Below are 16,674 nucleotides of genomic sequence, written 5' to 3' on the forward strand. Positions count from 1 at the left end.
CTTGATTTTAGTTCATGAGCAAAAGAGCTCACATTAATCAGATTTAAGCGAGAAATTGCCACAAACGTAGTTTAATTTAGCCTTAATTTTCAGGTATTATTAATTAAAGGGCTTAATTATTTCAGAGCAAATCAATGGGAAAAATGGAAACAAGTTGTAAAAATCTCAAACTGGAACAACATTAGGCTGTGTGTTATCAATCATGAGCATAAAAGAGAATCCGATACAAGCTGTTAACCTCCGATAATTCTCAGAAAAAGAAATGAAAAGTTTCCATAAAACAAGAAGAACAAAACCGGTGAAGTGGTAAACGGATGAAACAAATAGTGTCTATCAAAGAGAAAAGCTTTAGAAAGAGGAACATATGTAGACGGGGACAAAGATCCTGACCCAAAGAATGTGGTTCTGCCAGGGGTTGGATCTCCTGGGCTGCCGGTGGAAGCGGGACACTGGCTTTTACTCTTGATTTTCCTGCCAACTAAATAAAATGCTGCTTTTCTGGATCAGGACCTGGAACATTCTTGACTGGCTGAGTTAATCAGCTGATCTCAGTTCAACTGGGCTGCATTCCACTTACTGAGGAGGAAGATTAGTCTGAGAGACCTGACAAGAAGCAAGAATGAGTTGCTTTCAAAACCACAGCAGTCACTTAAGCATTTAAATAAACTTAAAATTACATTATCTTTAAATTTAGAGTTTTCATGTTTGCTTTGTGTGTGTGTGTGTGTGTGTGTGGGCCCCCCCCCACACCTGTTTTCTGCTCTGTATGTCTCAGTTTTCCAGGTCATGGTAGGCTAAGGAGCTTGGGGGGGGGGGGGGGGGGGGGGGGAACTCACTGGACTTCTTTACGTTTCGTGAAAATGTTTCATCTCTCATCCAAGAGCTTCTTGGACTTTAAGTTTCATGAAGGAAACATCTTCATGAAACTTAAAGTCCAGTTGTTTTCTGTGCCTTTAGTTCCCTGATTGCTTTAGTTGGTGAAAGGTTTATTAATCTCCATTTTGCATTCCCATTCTCGTTTATCTTCTATCTCTTTGTCAAATTCATGTCTCAGTCCTGGTCTCAGTGCTGGTTATTTCCTGTCTTATTTTGATAGTCTCTCGTCGTGTGCTTTCGCTTTGATTCTACTCCCACACACTTATTATCTGTTATTAGTTTGAGCTGTCCTCTTACCTGTTGCTTGTACCCTTGTTATCCTTTGTGAGCATATGTTGTCTCAGTCCTCTCTGAGCTGTGTCCTGGGTGCCTGCTTATCTTTGTGCTTTTGTTGGAGTGTAGCAATAAAGCTGTTTTTTCAGTTTTATGCCTTTTGTTCCCAGTCCTGCACTTTGGGTTCAATTACTGAGGCCACACAGCAAATCTTGATTTTTTTAAAAAGTCATTTACATGATAATCATAACGTTGATGATTCATTAAAACTGGGATGTTTAACGTTTGTTTGTTTGTTTTCACAGTGTAGGTTATTTGAATTGTGATCTCACTTTAAACCCACTGCATAGCTGTCAGTATAAAGCTGCCTAGTACGTCACTAAGAAAGGGTATTTACATTTCATTAATTCGACCTTGGTATCCACTTGATAAAACCCCCATCCAGCTGGAGGCGCCAGCTTGCGCGCTCACAGATGTTTGGCCTTCCTGAGTCGCCGTACCACTGCATGTACCTCGCTGCCCCAGCCGTGCGCGCGCTGGCGCGATTAGTATCATGGAAAGGAACAAACTGTGAAGCATCGCTGAATGTGACGTTATCCATGCATCAGCCAGCTCCGTCGGCTCTCTCGGGTCTGTGCCGAGTCACCGACTGTCTTTACCTGAGTAATGCCCGAGCGGCCGGTGATCCCCGCCAGGTGTCTGGCTGCGGGATAACCTGCATCATCAACGTCACTGAGAAAAAGGGCAGCGTCTCGCCCCCTCCAGGGGTGGAGTACTTCCACATCCCGGTCTCTGATACCCCGGTCTCTCGACTCAGCGATCACTTTGACGAGGTGGCGGATAAAATCCAGGTTACAGCGGAGAGCAGCGGCCGCACGCTGGTGCACTGCAACGCCGGGGTGAGCCGCTCCGCAGCCCTGTGCATGGCTTACCTAATGAAGCACCGCGGCGTGAGCCTCCTAGAGGCCCACGGCTGGGTCAGGACCTGTCGCCCTGTCGTGAGACCCAATAACGGGTTCTGGAAACAGCTCATCCAGTATGAGGGCGGGCTTCGTGGTTGCAACTCTGTCCGCATGGTGTCCTCATCCATGGGAGAGATACCTGACATTTATGAAGAGGAGGCCAGGAATATGATGCCACTGTGAGGGAAGCACGCTTCTTTGTGTGTGGTGGGAAAGTGGGACATAATTTCACAATGATCTGCAGTGTGCTGGCCTTAACTGTAAAATCCTGTGCAGCCTTGAAAGGAAGCATAAACAGTGAATGCGTTCCCTCCAGGCCCTCATAATAATGGGCAGTTGTGCAGAGTAACAGTGAGCTACTGTATAATTTATGCCTGCCGTGGTTTTCCCATGGTGCATTTGGCCACCTCTTGCTTGATTATGTGAGATTTTTGGTGAGCTCAGGAACTGCTTGCAGATATAAACCCTCCATCATTCTGCAAAATGCTCAAACATCCAGTGAGAGTGAGATTTACCACAACACGTTTGTCATGAATGGGAGCTCTAAAGATAGGCTTGTAGTAGGCTTCTACTCAATGTGACTAAATGCTGCTCCACTGTCTGTTAATGATAAATGTTGTGGTATGTTGTTTTACCACAACATTTATCTGAAAAATTACAGGATGTCATATTAAAGGATTCAAAGCTTATAAAATACAACAGAATAAATGAGTGATTGCAATTCTCATTGAGTTATTCCACATAAAATTAACCAAATCCCTCAATAAGGCAAATAGTATCATCTTAAGTTCAGATGATACTGATCGAAGAAAAATGGCAGCCATGAAATTCTCTTGAGTCATAAGGAATCATTGCTGGAAGATGATCCTAGTATCAAAATCGTGGCTCAAAGAGTTGGCAGTTTGTCTTGTAACCGGAAGGTTGCCGGTTCGAGTCCCAGCTCAGACTGTCTCGGTCGTTGTGTCCTTGGGCAAGACACTTCACCTACCGCCTACTGGTGTTGGCCAGAGGGGCCGATGGCGCGATATGGCAGCCTCGCTTGTCAGTCTGCCCCAGGGCAGCTGTGGCTACAACTGTAGCTTGCCTCCACCAGTGAGTGAATGAATAGTGGTATTGTAAAGCGCTTTGAGGGCCCCGAAAAGCGCTATATAAATGCATTATTATTATTATTAAAATGTAAAGTTTACACATTGTACTTTTGGGGGGGGGAGATGAGTCATCAGAAAAACATCCAGGTTATCGGTTCTTGTTTCTGTTATTCTGCGTCACTGATTTGAAAATAGTTTGTTTGTGGTCTTGGATCTGAGCTTAAATACGTTTTTCAACTCTGAAAGTTTAATGTGGCCATCTCATGTATGTAAAGGGGAGGGATCAAAAGTGCTGGGAGACTCATGTCAGATATCAGATTATGTACTTTGAGACCCTGTAACTCAGAATGTTCATAATAACAATAATAATAATAATCTAGAAAGTTTATGCATGAAAAACAAAGTCAGCTGACTCTGAGGGCTCAGGTGGAAGCTCTGATTCAACACTCACTTTGCTTTTAAAAATGTTCAGAAACTCCAATAAACTCTTTGTATACTTTTTATGTGGATCAATTGTACATTTAGATAAAAGTTAAAGTCCTGCATTCACAGCGTTGCTAACTGAACTATTTAACATTAATGCTTTGATACTTTTTACTCTCAAAGTCAAAATAAGAGCTGTGACACTGAAGGCTGTTAACAAGTCCGACTCAACTGAGACAAGACAGTAGAAAAAGCATTTCTTTTCCAATAAGCATACAACTGAGCTGGCTCACCTCTCACCCTAATGAGCAAGAAAGCTTCTTTTTATTGTTCTTTGTGTTTTTATTTTTTAAATGGACAGTCACTCCTTACAACAGAGAAATAAAGTCTACATGGCCATGATGTTTTCTAGCTAATTACAGTGCTTCATTAAACAAAACAAAAAAAGATAATTTCACTTAATTCTTTAATAAAAATATACATTTTCATACCATAATATGGGATTCCTTAAGTCAAAAGAAAACAGCTCTATTTCTTACACAATTAGCTTTACGTGCCCGCCACCTGCAACGAACAGCGAGGAAACTGAGGAAAACGGGTACAATATCTGAGCGACGCCACGGATCACAGTAAAACTCATTCACAACTTGGCACAAGTCTGTCATTTCTTTTAAACATAAACACACATCTGTTACAGAGTAAATGTGAAATCTTTATATTTAAGTGGTCATCCCCGAGACACACATGTAGTGGTACAACGTAAAAATATTCTTCTAAACCACAGACATGATGGATAGATTTCAGATCTTTAAACACCACTTTGAAAAAGACTGGTCGTCTCGACATACTGTCTGAAATAAGAGATTAGCATGCGCACCCAGTAAACCTAAGACAAGTCTCAATTTTTAAAAAGGAGTAGTCGGCCATCATACGGTTGCTCCCTTTATGCCACGAGTTTGCATCACAGCATTGACAGTACGTTCATCTCTGCATCCAACACAAACCTACAGCCAGCTTAGTGTTAATAAATATAGATTCCAGCCTTAAGCAGCGCATCGCTAATCGTGCACTTAAGTAGTCTTGAACAAATGGAAAAAAGTTCACGCGAACGCCCGCTTAGAAAGTCTTACAAACAAAAACGAAAAAAAAAAGATGGTTTTAATTTATTTATTTATTTATTTTTTAAATTAACCATCAAAGTGTCTTTTTTAACTTTCAAATGTCAGATTCTGTTCTGCAATCAGTTTATCGTAAACATTGTAATATTGTACCGGTGCATCAATGAGCTGCTGCCCACATAGGGTGATTTAGCGTAGGTAGAACAGTTTAATAAGGAGCAACCTCTAATAACAAGTCTGGTAATGAAGTTATATTTGGGAAACTGCTATAAAACACTGTTTACACAATCACCACACACTAACTTTGTAGTCCTCATTGATTCTACATTCCACCTTAAAAGCAAAGATGTGCTTTCCGATATTTGTGCCAGGCTGTGGCTGTATTTAGCATGCAGATATGAGAGCAGTGACTTTTCCTTCTTCCATGGTTATATTTAAGCCATTACCTCCTTCTGGATTACGGTTGTTACAACATTCACATGGCCTACACTGCAGAGTCTGACCTCCAATATGACACTTTTACATCTTAATGAAATCTTGATGTATTTTTTAAACTCTAAAAGACATTTTTAACAACCGCAAATAAAAAGCACATTACAGTATTTTACAACGATTCAGATGGCTTATTTAGGAGTAAGGCTGGAATTTGCTACTTCAACATCCTGAGCAAGGACCTTTGTCAGGCCAAACTACAAGTGAAATAATGACACAAGTGCAAAAACGGCATGCCTATTTTACCTTCATTGCACTTCCCCCATTCCCTCAATAAGGCAAATCGTGTCACCTGCATAGTCATGCAATAAACATCTAAAAAGGTCCAAAATAGAAGAATGTTCATTTAACCCGAGGTGTAACCCAGAGTACTTCAGTAATATATCGAACACCGGTATCTGCACTCCTTCATTTCAAACAGCCAACAGCTGGCTTGAGATCAAATCTGAAAGAAAAGAAAGAATCGAAAAGTTACAACATTTCTTGAAAAGAGCCGCAGAGAAATGTATTTCTTTATAAAAGTCACTCACCTGCTGTTGCAATTTTTGGTATTCTGTGGACTTAGGTCGACGTGCGGCTCTGGATTGCTTTCCTTCCAAAACAAAGGCGATTATCTGGTGGCGAAAAAAAAGATCAGGCAAGTCTGGTTTGGACTGCTGTAAGATGTCTGATTTTCAAAATAAGGATAGTTAAGCTAGCCAATGTTAGAACTGAGTGTGCTACACATTAATGGAAAAAAAAAAAAAAAAAAGCTTTAGCTAATGTAAAAGTGGTTTTCAGCATTAAACCAGAACAGCTGGGAAATGTGTTTCTTTCCTTAAGCTCAGTGGAGAAATTTACACAACTCTCAATGTAATTGTTGTGTGTGTTCTACACAGGAAATGACCTGCGCCTCAAAAGGCAACCACAGGTGCCAAATATATTTTAGGCTCAAAGTTCAAGGTTCAAGGTGCAGTTTATGTTAGTTTAAACACCAGAGTCAAACTTTAAAGTTAAATTTAAAAAAAAAATCTTTTTCTATGTGTGTATTTGGGTACAAGACTTGGGACATCAAGCCGGTCTAACAGCAAAAGTACCTTGCGCTTGTTGTGGTAAGTGATGTAGAGCACTGCCACCAGCACAGCTGCAGAAACGAGGTAGGCAAAGAAATGGCTGCTTTCCCCGTTTTCCATCGTTTTGGATGGGTCGTATGGAACTTTCACCTCTTTTCTTTTAGTCTGCTCCACACCATCCTTTCCTTGCTCTTCGCCATTAGCATGGTTTGGTGTTTCCTCATTGTCATCTATCCCATCGTCCTCGTCTACATCACCTCCTTGGAATTCCTCCATGGTGCTCAATTCATCTTTAAGTTTCTCTGTGGATGTGCTTTCAATTGGCTTTTTTTTAGAATCGTTTTCTGTAGGAGCTTGGGCTTGTGGACTTACTTCTTCTTTGTCTTTGGTTTCAGGCTCCGCTTGGTTGGTTTGCCCATCTGTCTTATTGGGCAGCTTGTTTTTCCCTTGGGTTTGCAGACCAGAATCCTGTTTTCCATCGTGCTCATCATTTCCATCCTCCTGTTGTTTTTCAGTTTGATTCTGTGTATCTGTTTCAATTCCTGCGCTTTCCGGATTTTTCTCGACCGGCTTGGGCTGTTCAGCTGATGTACTCACACCCTTCGTAGGTGAGCTTAGTGACTCTTCAGGTTTTGATACGTTAGCCGCCTTTTCGGTGTGGTTACCAGACACGCTTGACTGAGATTGATCTGTTCCATTTGTATCTTTTACTGGTGGGCTTTTTGCATCTGGGGAGACTTCACCCTGTGCTGAATACAAAAACAAGAGCCTCAGTATTAATGGAATGTTAAATGTGTTAACTGGGATTTTGAATTAACTATTTATTACATTACATGCACATCTGCTTGTTTATCCTCACTACTTATTTCTTCCAGTGCAAACCTCTGAAATATTATTTAATCTATTTTTCTCTTCTCTCCCGATATCTTCGTAACATTTTTCTTGTCAGCTTCCTCCAAGTGATTACATTAAATGGGATTACTCAATTACATAATTGAATCATGTCTGCCATGAAAAAGATTGGCAGCAAAACATTCCAGAAATCAAAGGACAATATAGCAGACGTGGATAATACTAGACTGTGACAGTGACCACTGACACTTTGAGTACATTTGCTTACATATGTGACATACTGCGTAGACCTACTACTATAGGACTAATACACCAGTTATCAAGGCTGGATTACCCACTATGCAAAGCAAAAGGTCAGTGGGCTACAATATGTCAGCTGACCTCATTAATTTGTTAGGTTGACTACAAAATCATACAAAAACACAAAGATATAAGCAACACGCACTAGGAATCCAGTATTTTTTATCATCCTGATTTTCAACTGGGCCAATAATCAGCAGAGTGAACACTATATGCCATTAGTATTTGGTCACATGACTTGTGTGGATCAGTGGTGCAGACCATGATTAACAGATAAATAATGCTGAGATTTTTTTTACTAAAAGAATGTAGATCTGTACAATAAGTTATAATTCATGAGTAATTTTCTTAACATTATGCTACGGACAAAATGATCCAACAGTGTCCACAGTTTTATCCAGCGGGTTTGGAAATATATGTAGTAGAGACCAACTGATTTATTGGTGGGTCAATATTATCAGCCGATACTGGCACTCCACCTATCCTGTTATAAAGGTTGATTAAAGAAAGTAAAGAAGAAAAAGGTAGAAACACCCTTTAATCGTGTTAGGAGTCTTAATGTTGCATTGTTTGCCAACTAAAGGGCAGTCTACAACTTCCCTGTTGGCAACAGGTACCACAAAATCAACAAGCAACGTCAGGCAGAGCTTAGGCGAGTAAACAAAGGGGTATTTATTATTTTCTTCTTTTTTTTGGGTTGTATGGAAGCCCCAAACGCAATTTCATTGTTCTTGACAATGACAATAAATAAATAAATACTAATACCAAATAAGTGCATAACAAATGTCAGGGAAATCTCTTTAAGTTTCATGTGTCTGAAAAATAAACTATATATATTGGCCAATATATCCGAATATTGTCGGGGTTTTTGAATCATAACCAAATATTGGTATGGATATATCGCCTGTGTCAGTTGGCCTCCAGTTGGGAGGAATTACGCCAGATTACGGTGAAAACCTTGTATGTGAATCCATATTTTGCTATATTCACTGTAAAGACAGGGAATATTATGCACAGATGTGTATAGTAGAGTACAGCACAAGTACACATTCCCCTGCAAGAGATCACAATAAGTTAATTATATCGCAAAAGTGAAGCGGTGAAGGAAAAGGAGACTGGATGAGCGCAATCCCTCCCAAGCTCTTAAGAAGCAGAAGGATATCCTATTCACGTAACACCTGTGAGCCAACCTGTTAAACCGGACCGACTGCTCAAGGAGGATGAGGAAAAAGTCAAGATTATTAAAATAACAGAAAAAGCTCAAATAAAAAACTAAACAGAATAAATAGCACCTATTATGCAATTAAAAATAAAAATAAAACATTAAAATTTACAGTTTTAAAAAATGTCAACACATTAACGTGGCAATATATACGAGTTTTTATTACTCATTTTATTGTTTTATTATTCTTTTTATTTATTTATTTCGACAGTGGTGTAAATCAGTCTATTCTCCTTTCTCCATTTAAAAAAAAGGACTGTTTTGACATATATCGCCTATCATCTTTATCAGGGATTGTGGGGAATTCCATAAGTGCTCAACCAACGCAGGCCTAAAGCCAAATAAAAACGCAAAAACAAAACTCGACTCACCTCCGATGGAGCTGAAACACAGGAATATTGCAGATATAGTGAGCAGCAGCAAAGCCGTCCTCATCGTGTCGGCTGTGTCCACACGCCAAAGAAACGCGACCCGAATCCGTCTAATTTCAGCTGCGTCTTCTCAGAGCTCACGACGCAATCCGAGCTGACAAACGCAGGCCGACAGATTCAAGAGGTTTGACAGATCCGGCCTGCTTCCGTGTACGAGCTGGCATTTCTCTTCTTCTGCGATTGTAAACACGTGAGTGAAGTTTAGTGCCACCTAGAGGCTACATGCTTTTATAACAAGAACGTGCTGACGGAGAAAGCGTGGCGATTGTGGTTTCATTACTTTCACGTCCTTCTTATTGTGCAGTTTTATCATTTCAGCTGCCCAGCTCAGCCTGTGACACCGCTGAATCTCTAGAGCCCATCTATGGTAGTATACGGCACGAAATCATTATACTTTTGTATTTTTTGATTCAATATTATGATTTTATTTCGTCTCAGCTCACTACCAAAGTGGATCTGCTTGTTTAAGTTGGGTTTGCTTTTGTTTTGTTTTTTGTTTGTTTGTTTTTGCGGGGGTGGGGTAGTTGTGGGGCGAGATTTGACACGTTCAAATGAGGTGTTACAATAGAAAAACCTTTCAGTGTCATCAAACATGTGCACCTCGCCTTGCTTCTTTTGTTGGAAAGCCATATTAACAGACACTAACACTAATCTGTATTTCTCTCTCTTTTTTAAGTCAATCCGTCTATTTTCTTCCACTTATCGAGTTCAGGGTCGCAGGGTGGGCGGGGCCAATCTTTTGTATGGCTAACACAGGCACAGAAAAGCATTCACATTCACACCTATGGGCAATTTTAAATGACCAATTAACCTAATCACATGCATGTCTTTAGACTGTTAGGGGAAGCCAGAGTACCGGGATGTAGATAACGTGCAAACTCTGTAAAGAAAGGCTTCACAGGACCTGTGGCTAACAGTGGTGACCATACAAGATACAGTTATTTTATATTTCTTATTTTTATTTACTTATAGCTTTTTTTTTCAGCTTACTTATAATCAATTATAATATCTTTGGTGCTTAAATTATGATAAAGACGTGTCACTATAGGTTAAGGGACAGTTTTTCATGTTCTGCTCCCAGTCATAGTGTCTCACCATTGTTGTAACAGAGAAAAGGAAAATCCCCCCGTTTCCTCCAAATATGCCTGCAGGTATTACTGTATTTAATTCCATATATGTATAAAGACAGGGATGTTCGAGGCAGCTCTGTCTTTACTCGACTTGGTTTAATTTAAAAGCTATGTGGAAACCACTAAAATTACACACATTACACAAATTTAGGGCACGCCTATTTGACCTCATGAAAAAAAAGTTGTGTTTATTATTCTCAATGTCTTTTATCCACCATAGAAGAAGAGATGGGGGTCTCGTTTGTGTTATACTGCCACACACGGGTTAAGTGTAGGCATTGTTGATATTTTTCCTTCATGCGTGTCATTTCACCTTATCAGCAGATGGCAGTATTGGCATGTAGTGCAATTTAAAAAAAACAAACACTTTACTTGTGCCATTATCTATGTAGGTTAACTTTGCTTAAAGGGTATTGAAAAGCATTTCTTCTAGTAAGCAATGGCCAAAATAAAACACCACAAAACAAAGCCATGACAATACCAATATCGCTGGCCTTGGAGCTGAACATGTTCAGCAGTTTCTGAGATAATGATATAAATGTTAATTAGAGGTGTTTTACATCTCAGTTGGGTGCAGGAGACCTTCAGGCTCTTGTAATGAATTTGTCTTAATTGTGGCAGGCTATTTGACATTTGAAAAGTCCGATGATCCCTCTCATTCTTGACATCCATTTGCATTTCCATCTTTAAGGTCAAATGGGTATGAATAATACATTACGGAGGTTCTTAAGCTCACAGCCAGCCATACCTGTCTTCACAAACGAGCCAGCTGAGGCTTGCTCAGCTCAGTGAATGCTACAGAAACAATCAATTAATATCACTTTGGGAAACCGCATGTGAAGCATCCTGTAATTAGTAGGAATATAAGGTCACAGAGTCAATGGCAGATATAGGTTCAGCTTTTTTTTCCTGATTATGCTCATGCATAAACACTGGCCTTGCCTTAAATGTGCTGCAGCTCACAGTTTAAGTGACTTCTCAGATAAGAGATCTAGAGGCAGCATTACGCAAGTAAAGTATCAAACGGTTAACCTGGAATAAATTTAAGATCAAAGGAAGGCCCAAAAAAGGAACCTTGGCAAGAGATTGGAGGAATTTAATGAGCAAAAATTAACATGTATTAAATCTGACCTCGTGCTTTACATGGCAGATGTTGAGCAGAGCAGCATCCAGACACGTTACTCGAGATAAACAGCCGTGTGTTACATGCTGACTGCAAGATAGCCTCTGTTTGGTTTCAAGTGGATGGTGTGATTAAATAAAAATATTTCTTTCAATATAGCAAGACCAATTTAACATTTAAAAAATAACAATAATAAGCAGGCACGGGTATGGAAATGTATTTACCTGCACATATGAACTTATTCACTTAGAGACTGGGCTTCATAATAGGGGTACTGTCTTTGGAGAATTGAACGCCGGGCTGCATGCATGGCCTCGAGGAGACAGATTTGCTGACTGTTTTGACAACTCATTACCTGTAATTTCACTGATGGATTGGTGAGGTGGCTCAGAGCAGGCAGCCGTGGCATCAGAGCACGAGCAGTTTGTGTCTGGAATGATGTAAGATAGAATGGCAAACAAGCAAATGCTTATTGTGCCTAATGATTGCTTAAAACAGCAGGGCACACTTGACAGTTTGGTGCCTCTACTATATAAGGCCCCAAACAGAAACGCATCCTCAGTCCCGCCGCTCTGCAGTTTTACAACAATGTTTAAAGTGAATTTTAAAAATATATATGACACAGGTCACCTTTTTTTTTGCTGGCGGCAAATGGATGATGCTTCTGTGACAATGTCATTGATTATTTATGTTTCATCTGAATGTAGAAAATCAGCTAAGACAGACAGATCGTTCTCTGTGTTATCGTTAAGTCTTCTTTATATGTAAATGCATGTGAAAAAGTAACATTTCCCAGCTCCCTGCAGCAGGTAACATCTTGCTTAAGTTAAATTGGTAGATAGAGGGGTTGCAAGTTATCTCGTCCTGGCCGGCCTCCCCCCCTCTGCTCCCACATAATTGGTCCATCCCTGGCACTACTACTCATCTCCAAAGCCACCAAAAACTGTAACCTACCTTGTGTATTTTTTCACTAATTGAAATTCCTAATGAGGTCCCAAGGGCTCCATCCCATTACCTCTGAGTTAATTAAAGCCTGAGCAGTGTGCCAAACGGTGAATAAAGATGCAGCAAAAGTGCAAAAGGAAAAAAGGGGAGCCCGAGTAGGGTACGGTGCAATGGGATGGAGGGTTGACCTGCTTTTTTTTTTTTTAGTCATTGTTGAGGGATGCCACATTCCAAGAATGAGCAGATGTCTATTATTTTTTTATTTGCGTCTATACCGGGCTTGAAATTTCCATTACCCTGGCTCAGGCACTCATTTTCCAGTGTGGTTAGCCTAATTCTGCTTTATTAAACATTAAAGTCTTTGCCACCGTCAGGAGGGTTTTGCTGAAGACGTTCTCACGTTAGCGCTGAAGGATAATGCAGGCATAAAAAAATGACAGCTGTGTTTGTTTTTTGTTTGGCTGCCCCCCTCCAGTTTAAATGCAGCCCTGATAAAATCATACTTGTCTTTAAATGTGATTTTCTACACCTACAGTGTCATGCCCTGTGGTCACTTTTTATAGGAACGCTAATCCAAACCACATCACCTCGTTAAAGCAATTTCTCCTTGTTAAACGAACAGAAACAGCATTGAAAAGACAGACTTGAGATATTTCTTTTAAGAAACAATTTCAAATGTTTATTTAACATGTCAGAGAAGGGGCACACACTCGTGAATTAAAAAAAAAAAAGAGGGGTTGGGGGGAGAAGGGGGTTGCAATTATTGGCCAGTACTAAGACTTAAACTTCATACTAACATTAATCAGGTTTTGGCTAAAGTAAAAGTGTGTTTTTTGTTTCTTTTTTGCTTTTATAAAAGAAACTATGTACATAGGTTCATTTATACAAGAGGTTCATTGGATAAATGCATCAAAAACAAAAACAAAAAAACAAACCAAAACAAAAAAAAGAAACCAGTTCTGCAGTAAACTTTACAAAAAATACATTTTTGTTTTCATTGAGAGATGTAGAAAAGGAGACGGTCAAATATTGACCAATAATATTTCATCCTTTTCATTATTTAGAAAAAAAAGTTGTTCTAATAACTATTTTTTTTTAAAAGAAAAGCAATCAATATACAGCACAATAAATGGGGAGGAAAGAAAAATTGCCTTTGTGAATTCATTCAGTTGGTTTGGTAACCAAGGAGAGGGGCTGCGACTGGAACAGGGCATGATGGGAATGAAGGGCCTGGTGGAAGGGCGAAGGGGGAGACAGCATGGAGGGGTGCAGAGAGGTGAAGGGGATTGGCCGGGTGAGGATGGGTGTGTTTGACTGGCTACCTGAAGTACCAACGGGGATGGACATGGTGGGTTGGGAGGAGGAAGAGGAAGGGGTGGAGGAAGAGGAGGATGAGGAAGAGGAGGATGTGGACCCGGAAGCTTTCCCGGGTATCGAGAAGTGGTGTTGCATGCGCCCCTCCGGTTTGGTGGTGAGCGATAGCGGCTGGGCCTGTTCAGAGTGAGTGGCAGCGGGGGCGGCGGGGGAGGCCAAGGCTGCGGAGGGAGTGGCCGGTGAGTCCAGCATGCTTCCGTGTGACGACGCGGGGCTGTCGCACATCTTCTCCGAGGTCAGGTACTGCACGCACTGCTTCTTGCTTCTTATCGAGAAGTCTGCGGGGAAACGAGGAAAAGTGAGCAAACTGAATTATGGATCCGCCGCTGACTTCAAATCTGGTGCAAGTCCCTTTATGCCACGTCCGACAGAAGTGAATGAGTGATTATTTAAGCAATGAAGCACGATGTTAAAGTTAGAAACAAGACCTTTTTTTAAACTGACAACAAGAAGACTGAAACAGGATGTTCATAGCATAATACGAATGGTATGTGTGCATGGATCAAAAGAGGAACAACACAAAATGTACACAAAATGTGCACTAAAGAGTGAAAAGCTCCCTTTTTTGGCCAATTTGCCGTGGTAACTTGATTGCACAATAGCAGACATACCTACCACTATTAGCAATGAACCTCATAAGCTGCTTGTCAAAGTATAAAAGCAGGGAAAGGAGTTAGTTAGAGCCAGCGAAGGACAAAATTCACGCAGAAATAAAAAAAAGGGGGAAAGAAAATAACAGAAGAAATGTGCAGTGTCAGGTTGGGCTTGAGCTCTGCAAGAAAAATAAAGCCCTCGCTGTTAGTTCCTACAATTTTTCTTTCTTCTCTAATGTGAGAGGGGAAAAAAAACCAAATAAAGCCAGTCAGGAAGAAAATGGCCCCTTACCCTCTGGTTTTGAGTCTGGTTTATTCTCTCTCTTCCTCTTTTTCCGCTTTCCCTGCACACATGAAACAATGCTGTTAAAAACAGTTTTTTTCATAGTGAAAGCAAACAAAATTCACCGACTTCACTTCAAAGATTAAAAGGGCAGTTTCTATAGTCATAGCTGGACTGAACTTTAAAGGGAAATGAATTTAAACATCATCCAGTCACGATATGAAACCTGAGAACAGAAATGTGCCACTCACATAGTTATCTCGTGCTGACCATCCCGGATAGAGCTGGGAGTGAAGTTGCCTCTCTTTCCTGGCCAGCTCATAGTATTTGGCTTGCTCCTCTCTTGACAGGGAATGCCACTGTGGACAGAGTATATCAAAGGACATTTAAACACTCTCACACACACACACACACATATATGTATGTGTAAACTCCAACGCCTTTGTCTGCACTGCTTACCCGTCTTCCAAGGATCTGGTTGATGGCCGCGCTCTCTTTCAGAGTGCACTCTGCCACCACTTTGGCTCTCATCTCCTTCATATACAGCATAAAAGCATTCAGAGGCTTCTTGATATGAGGCTTCTTGTCCTCTTCTTTCTTGGCAGGAACGGGGGACTTTCTGCTAATCCAAAACAAGAATGAAAGTAGCCGTGTGAATGACCGAGTAAGCACGAGTAGATTTTAGCATAACGAGGAGCAGCAATGAAGGCAGGTTTTGCTGAATCGTCTTACGCGTGCATCGAGGGGCTGATGTCACCGCTGGGCTCCTGCTTGATGGCCGGGGAAACTATGGCCGGATGAGGAATGCCGGTCTGGTGGAGGCTGTGCGGAGGTGGGGTGACCATGTGAGGGGAGAAACGGCTGGACACCAAGCTGGGAGGGCAAAAAGGGGGCAACGTTTTAACAGCGGGATGTAACAGCGTACCTCTGTCAGCTTGACATGGCATAAAAAAAAAAGTTCAGCTAACCTGGCACATAACCGCCCTGCCTCACCCTCGGGGTGAAATTCACTGTGCCTACTGCCTCCGTCTAGACTAAATTCATACACACAATGAGTAACATGCTTTCTTTTTTGTTCAAATAAAGACGTTTTCAAAAGGCCTTTTATTCACCAAAGGCTGAAGAAAAGTGGAGTGTGTTGTTACCATGGCAACGGCAGGGCTGTGACACCTGAAACCTCTTTCCTTACCACGTCCCAGACCGCGGAGAGCGCTCTGACAGCCGTCCACACAGAACACCTTTACAAAGTGTTTCTCTCAATTTCCAGTAGTTAATACAAAGGAGCATTGTAACAGACAAGAGGGGGAATTAAGCTCCACAGGCCAGGATCAGTCACTCTAGTTAATGTTAAGACTGGAACATTCACCTCTTTTAAGTGTTTTAGCATGTTACACAGGCTGTCGTTAGTGACACCACACATATGTATTATATATGTGCCTTATTAACCTACATGTGTGATGATTTCTAACCGTCACACTCAGCGACATGTGTTCAAACCAAACTTCTTGTCTTATAAAAAGTCTAAAAACAACTCAGTAAACAGGAGCTAATTCTCAGTTCATGTGTTATTTTCCTTTTTTTCCCCCTCGTCTTTGATATTCTTAATAATTTATACTGCATAAACAAACAGGACCCTTATGACTCCCCTGGTAATAAACCTTTACCAGCTATCCTTGTAAACATCCTACTTATTCCCCAGTGAATAACTCAAGCTGCTCCGAGTGATGGCATGCAGTCAAGCTCCGTATTTTGAAGATATTGCTTCCATTAGTGTTCATCATTGTTGCCATAAATTTTTATTCACGCTTTACACTTACGCTTTAAACTTATATCTTACTGATACTGACGAAAGTGTTTCGTGTAACGTCTTCGTTTCAGCGGGTTTCTTCCTGGGTCAGAGAGCCTCACCGCGAGTTTATTTCAAATCTCCATGATAGCAGAAATTTTGGCACAATATTTGGCACACAGTGCGTCTGGTGCATTAAATAACCTTGTGTGAGGCGTGCTTTGATTGTTGCGAGTTCATTTCAGGATGGAGTTACACATGCTATTGATCACAGAGAACCCTCTGAATATTTCATCTCATACTAACACCGGAAGGCTCCCTACAAATCTTTCCAATTTTGACAGAGGGTCA

General features: G+C 40.9%; 3 protein-coding genes across 4 annotated transcripts in view; 1 reads left to right on the plus strand and 2 right to left on the minus strand.

The window, feature by feature from the left end:
* The first annotated feature begins 1,600 nt into the window (after positions 1 to 1,600).
* On the plus strand, positions 1,601 to 2,830 carry LOC113034051 (dual specificity protein phosphatase 18-like). The gene has a single exon (XM_026188339.2). It carries the CDS (start codon positions 1,623 to 1,625, stop codon positions 2,292 to 2,294), a length of 672 nt encoding a protein of 223 aa, XP_026044124.2. The 5' UTR covers positions 1,601 to 1,622; the 3' UTR covers positions 2,295 to 2,830.
* Positions 2,831 to 4,071: 1,241 nt separating this feature from the next.
* tgoln2 (trans-golgi network protein 2) lies at positions 4,072 to 9,238 on the minus strand. The gene is made up of 4 exons (XM_026188198.2): positions 9,030 to 9,238; positions 6,309 to 7,033; positions 5,763 to 5,846; positions 4,072 to 5,677 (listed from the first exon to the last, which is right to left on the minus strand). Exons 1-4 carry the CDS (start codon positions 9,091 to 9,093, stop codon positions 5,672 to 5,674), a joined length of 879 nt encoding a protein of 292 aa, XP_026043983.2. The 5' UTR covers positions 9,094 to 9,238; the 3' UTR covers positions 4,072 to 5,671.
* A 3,701-nt stretch (positions 9,239 to 12,939) lies between these two features.
* Positions 12,940 to 16,674, minus strand: part of tcf7l1b (transcription factor 7 like 1b) — a 30,639-nt gene continuing 26,904 nt past the window's right edge. Inside the window, exons 8-12 of one of the 2 annotated variants that reach the window (XM_026187231.2) lie at positions 15,270 to 15,410; positions 14,997 to 15,156; positions 14,789 to 14,896; positions 14,547 to 14,598; positions 12,940 to 13,939 (exon numbers count right to left, since the gene is read on the minus strand). In XM_026187231.2, the coding sequence (XP_026043016.1) occupies positions 13,449 to 13,939; positions 14,547 to 14,598; positions 14,789 to 14,896; positions 14,997 to 15,156; positions 15,270 to 15,410 (952 nt within the window). In that variant the 3' untranslated portion in view covers positions 12,940 to 13,448. Of the gene's footprint in view, positions 13,940 to 14,546; positions 14,599 to 14,788; positions 14,897 to 14,996; positions 15,160 to 15,269; positions 15,411 to 16,674 lie in introns of both variants that reach the window. The other variant, XM_026187230.2, reaches the window with a different exon arrangement.

Source organism: Astatotilapia calliptera, chromosome 12 (assembly GCF_964374335.1).
Source record: "Astatotilapia calliptera chromosome 12, fAstCal68.1, whole genome shotgun sequence".
NCBI classification, from domain to species: Eukaryota; Metazoa; Chordata; class Actinopteri; order Cichliformes; family Cichlidae; genus Astatotilapia; species Astatotilapia calliptera.

Bases quoted from the DNA above. Each gene is read 5' to 3' on its own strand.
- LOC113034051 (XM_026188339.2), top strand. From the start codon at position 1,623: ATGTTTGGCCTTCCTGAGTCGCCGTACCACTGCATGTACCTCGCTGCC.
- tgoln2 (XM_026188198.2), bottom strand. From the start codon at position 9,093: ATGAGGACGGCTTTGCTGCTGCTCACTATATCTGCAATATTCCTGTGT. The intron at 7,034-9,029 runs GTGAGTCGAGTT...TTTTGTATTCAG, and splicing joins GTGTTTCAGCTCCATCGGAG to CACAGGGTGAAGTCTCCCCA. The intron at 5,847-6,308 runs GTACTTTTGCTG...TTTCGCCACCAG, and splicing joins CTTACCACAACAAGCGCAAG to ATAATCGCCTTTGTTTTGGA.